Source organism: Alosa sapidissima, chromosome 4 (genome assembly GCF_018492685.1).
Source record: "Alosa sapidissima isolate fAloSap1 chromosome 4, fAloSap1.pri, whole genome shotgun sequence".
Classification (NCBI taxonomy): Eukaryota; Metazoa; Chordata; class Actinopteri; order Clupeiformes; family Clupeidae; genus Alosa; species Alosa sapidissima.
This window is the reverse complement of record NC_055960.1, coordinates 39381002-39386001: the sequence shown is the minus strand read 5'-3', so window position 1 is coordinate 39386001 and position 5000 is coordinate 39381002. Positions and strand designations below refer to the sequence as shown.

The 5000-nt window shown below is 43.7% G+C and overlaps 1 protein-coding gene across 1 annotated transcript in view; it reads left to right on the top strand.

Moving 5' to 3' along the window:
- Positions 1-5000, top strand: part of ccdc120b (coiled-coil domain containing 120b) — a 14093-nt gene that overhangs the window by 2410 nt on the left and 6683 nt on the right. Inside the window, 1 exon segment of the mRNA XM_042088582.1 lies at positions 3158-3247. Coding sequence (XP_041944516.1) covers positions 3158-3247 — 90 coding nt within the window.

Below are 5000 nucleotides of genomic sequence, written 5' to 3'. Positions count from 1 at the left end.
AATATGGAATAAAAATGTAGATCTTGTAATTGAATTCCTCAAGCAAGACATTCTCTATATATTCAGACCTGCATCATGACGGGGCTTAGCAAAGAAAGCAGGAAGGCAGGATTGGAGCACTTCCTGTAAATTCAAATAACAAACTCAGAATGTAGCTCAATAGAGTTGAGCCAACGGAATCTACTCCAGATCTACTCAGATCTCTACTCAGATCTCTACTCCAGATCTCTACTCAGATCTCTACTCTAGATCTACTCCAGATCTACTCAGATCTCTACTCAGATCTCTACTCTAGATCTACTCCAGATCTACTCAGATCTCTACTCAGATCTCTACTCCAAATCTCTACTCCAGATCTCTACTCAGATCTCTACTCCAGATCTCTACTCTAGATCTACTCCAGATCTACTCAGATCTCTACTCAGATCTCTACTCCAGATCTCTACTCTAGATCTACTCCAGATCTACTCAGATCTCTACTCAGATATCTACTCCAGATCTCTACTCTAGATCTATTTCAGATCTCTACTCAGATCTCTACTCCAGATCTCTACTCCAGATCTCTACTCTAGATCTACTCCAGATCTACTCAGATCTCTACTCCAGATCTCTACTCTAGATCTACTCCAGATCTACTCAGATCTCTACTCCAGATCTCTACTCTAGATCTACTCCAGATCTCTACATCTCTATTCCAGATCTCTACTCCAGATCTCTAGATCTCTATTCCAGATCTCTACTCAGATATCTACTCAGATCTCTACTCCAGATCTCTAGAACTCTATTCCAGATCTCTACTCAGATCTCTACTCAGATCTCTACTCCAGATCTATTCCAGATCTCTACTCAGATCTCTACTCCAGATCTCTACTCTAGATCTACTCAGATCTCTACTCAGATCTCTACTCTAGATCTATTCCAGATCTACTCAGATCTCTACTCCAGATCTCTACTCTAGATCTATTTCAGATCTACTCCAGATCTCTACTCTATCTCTACTCCAGATCTCTAGATCTCTATTCCAGATCTCTACTCAGATCTCTACTCAGATCTCTACTCTAGATCTACTCCAGATCTCTACTCCAGATCTCTACTCAGATCTCTACTCCAGATCTATTCCAGATCTCTACTCTAGATCTACTCAGATCTCTACTCCATATCTCTACTCTAGATCTACTCCAGATCTACTCAGATCTCTACTCCAGATCTACTCAGATCTACTCCAGATCTACTCAGATATCTACTCCAAATATCTACTCCAAATCTCTACTCCAGATCTCTACTCCAGATCTCTACTCTAGATCTACTTCAGATCTACTCAGATCTCTACTCAGATCTACTCCAGATCTCTACTCAGATCTCTACTCCAGATCTCTACTCCAGATCTACTCCAGATCTACTTAGATCTCTACTCCAGATCTACTCCAGATCTCTACTCAGATCTCTACTCCAGATCTCTACTCTAGATCTAATCCAGATCTCTACTCAGAACTATACTCCAGATCTCTATTCCAGATCTCTACTCAGATCTCTACTCTAGATCTACTCAGATCTCTACTCCAGATCTCTACTCTAGATCTACTCCAGATCTACTCAGATCTCTACTCCTAGATCTATTCCAGATCTACTCCAGATCTACTCAGATCTCTACTCAGATCTCTACTCCAGATCTCTACTCTAGATCTATTTCAAATCTACTCCAGATCTCTACTCCAAATCTCTACTCTATCTCTACTCCAGATCTCTACTCTAGATCTATTTAAAATCTACTCCAGATCTCTACTCCAAATCTCTACTCTATCTCTACTCCAGATCTCTAGATCTCTATTCCAGATCTCTACTCAGATCTCTACTCCAGATCTCTACTCCAGATCTACTCCAGATCTCTACTCCAGATCTACTCCAGATCTACTCAGATCTCTACTCAGATCTCTACTCCAGATCTATTCCAGATCTCTACTCTAGATCTACTCAGATCTCTACTCAGATCTCTACTCCATATCTCTACTCTAGATCTACTCCAGATCTACTCAGATCTCTACTCAGATCTCTACTCTAGATCTACTCCAGATCTACTCAGATCTCTACTCAGATCTCTACTCCAGATCTCTACTCTAGATCTACACTCCAGATCTCTACTCCAGATCTCTACTCAGATCTCTACTCCAGATCTGTACTCTAGATCTACTCCAGATCTACTCAGATCTCTACTCCAGATCTCTACTCAGATCTCTACTCTAGATCTACTCAGATCTCTACTCAGATCTCTACTCCAGATCTCTACTCCAGATCTCTACTCAGATCTCTACTCAGATCTCTACTCTAGATCTCTTCTCCAGATCTACTCCAGATCTCTACTCTAGATCTCTACTCCAGATCTCTACTCCAGATCTACTCCAGATCTCTACTCCAGATCTCCTCCAGATCTATACTCTAGATCTCTACTCAGATCTCTACTCTAGATCTACTCCAGATCTCTATGCTGCTCTAAGTGTTTTTCCATGTGAAGTTCCATCCACAGTGTCACGCCCATCATCTCAAACATTATTACTGAAGCTAAGCAGGTGTGATGTGATGATCATGTAATTGGTCATGTGATGAGATTGGTCATTTACCTTTACATTTATTAATTTAGCAGACGCTTTTTCCAAAGTGACTTACATATGTCAGTTATAAAAATTATAAAACAAGGGCATTGTTACCTTGTCCCTGCAGCAACTCGGGGTTAAGTGCCTTGCTCAAGGGCACAGAGGTGGAAGTCAGGATTTGAACCCACAACTTTTCTGGCTACTGCATGCTAGCCCAGCTCCTTAACCACTACGCTACTACTGCATGCTAGCCCAGCTTTTGAGCCACTACACTACTACTGCATGCTAGCCCAGCTCTTTAGCCACTACGCTACTTCTGCATGCTAGCCCAGCTCATTAGCCACTATGCTACTACTGAATGCTAGCGCAGCTCCTTAATCACTACGCTACTACTGCACGCTAGCCAAGCTCCTTAGCCCCTACGCCCCATGTCATGGTCATGGTCATGTGATGTGGGTTGGATGGGTCATGTGATGAGTCATGTAATTGGTCATGTGATGTGGGTTTTCCGAGAGCTTTGAGGCGTGTACTTCCCTAACCAGTATTCTGTAACCATGGTGACCAAACAGGAGCTGACAGGGAAGCTGCCGCGAGATTTTCCTCTGGAGTCTGGAGAGCGACCGCCCCTCATCCAGCGCCGAGCACACACACACACACAGGTGAGACACACACCCACACACACACACAGGTGAGACACACACACACACACACACATGCACATGGACACACATACACACACACACACACACAGGTGAGACACACACACACAAAGGTGAGACACACACACACACACACACACACACACACATGCACATGGACAGACACACGCACATGGACACACACACACACAGACACACAAGTGTGAGACACACACATGGACACATGGACACACAGACACACACACGCACGCACGCACGCACGCACGCACACATACACATACACATACACACACACATAACACACAGGTGAGACACACATATGCACGCACGCACACACACACATACACAGTCTGGCTCTTACAGTTTGGCTCCTAACTGTGACAGAATTCACCCTTCGCTTAGCCACACCCAAAAACCGCCACAGGCCAATCGTGGCTTAGCAACCCGTCACTAGGCACGGGAGGTCTGACAAGCTTTTCGAGTTTTGCCTTGTTAACCATTGGAGACTGAAGGCCTGTGGGTCATGAAGGGCACTTATTTGGATGTGTGGTGCCCTAACCCACGTAAAGACACAGTGAAATAACATGTTACACTATAGAAACATGATATAATTGGGAACACATATTGTTCTAACTATAAAAAATGGCATATTGCATATTTCCATAACCCCGAAATACACGCTTCACGATGACGGCAAGAAGTTGTTAACAGACGTTCACCAAGATGTATAGCCCATCAGCAATCTATTTAAAATAACACCAGGAAGTACCATTTATGATATGTTCTCAAATATTGAAGTTGTGGGAAGTACATAGCTCAAATGGTATGTTTCTTTCGTCCCCCATGCCTGTTCCATTCATTCTGGCCAGGAGAGTCGAATGAAACAAAACGCACATTTGATATCTGCTTAAATAACTCATGAACGGTTTTGTTCAGAGCTGAAATTCCAACTGTATTTAACAGAGGACAGATGTAGGTTGCTAGTGACAAAATGTTAGCTTTCAGTGTGGTACAATGTCTTTGTAAATTACATTTCATTGAAAAGTCCCGGTTCTCCCCCTATGTAATAGACGTGCAGGGTGCTAAAGCTTGCCAGGCATAGCAACAGTAACTAAGGAGGGCGGGACTAAGTGAAGGGTGAATTGGGAGACCACACAAGCAGTGCGCTAAAGATGTATCATTATGACCGCCGCTAGCGTAGCGACGACTGCCGCTAGTGTAGCAATGTGTCATTATGATGGCTGCTAGCGTAGTGATGTGAAGATGTATCATTATGACGGCCGCTATCGTAGCGATGTAAAGATGTATCATTATGACCGCCGCTAGCGTAGCGATGTACCATTATGACGGCCACTAACGTAGCGATGTAAAGATGTATCATTATGACGGCCGCTAGCGTAGCGATGTAAAGACATATCATTATGACAGCCGCTAGCGTAGTGATGTAAAGATGTATCATTATGACCGCCGCTAGCATAGCGATGTGAAGATGTATCATTATGATTGCCGCTAGCGTAGCGATGTAAAGATGCATCATTATGACGGCCGCTAGTGTAGCGATGTGCCATTATGATAGCCGCTAGCGTAGCGATGTAAAGATGTATCATTATGACGGCCGCTAGCGTAGCGATGTAAAGATGCATCATTATGACTGCCGCTAGTGTAGCGATGTGCCATTATGATTGCCGCTAGCGTAGCGATGTAAAGATGCATCATTATGACGGCCGCTAGCGTAGCGATGTAAAGATGTATC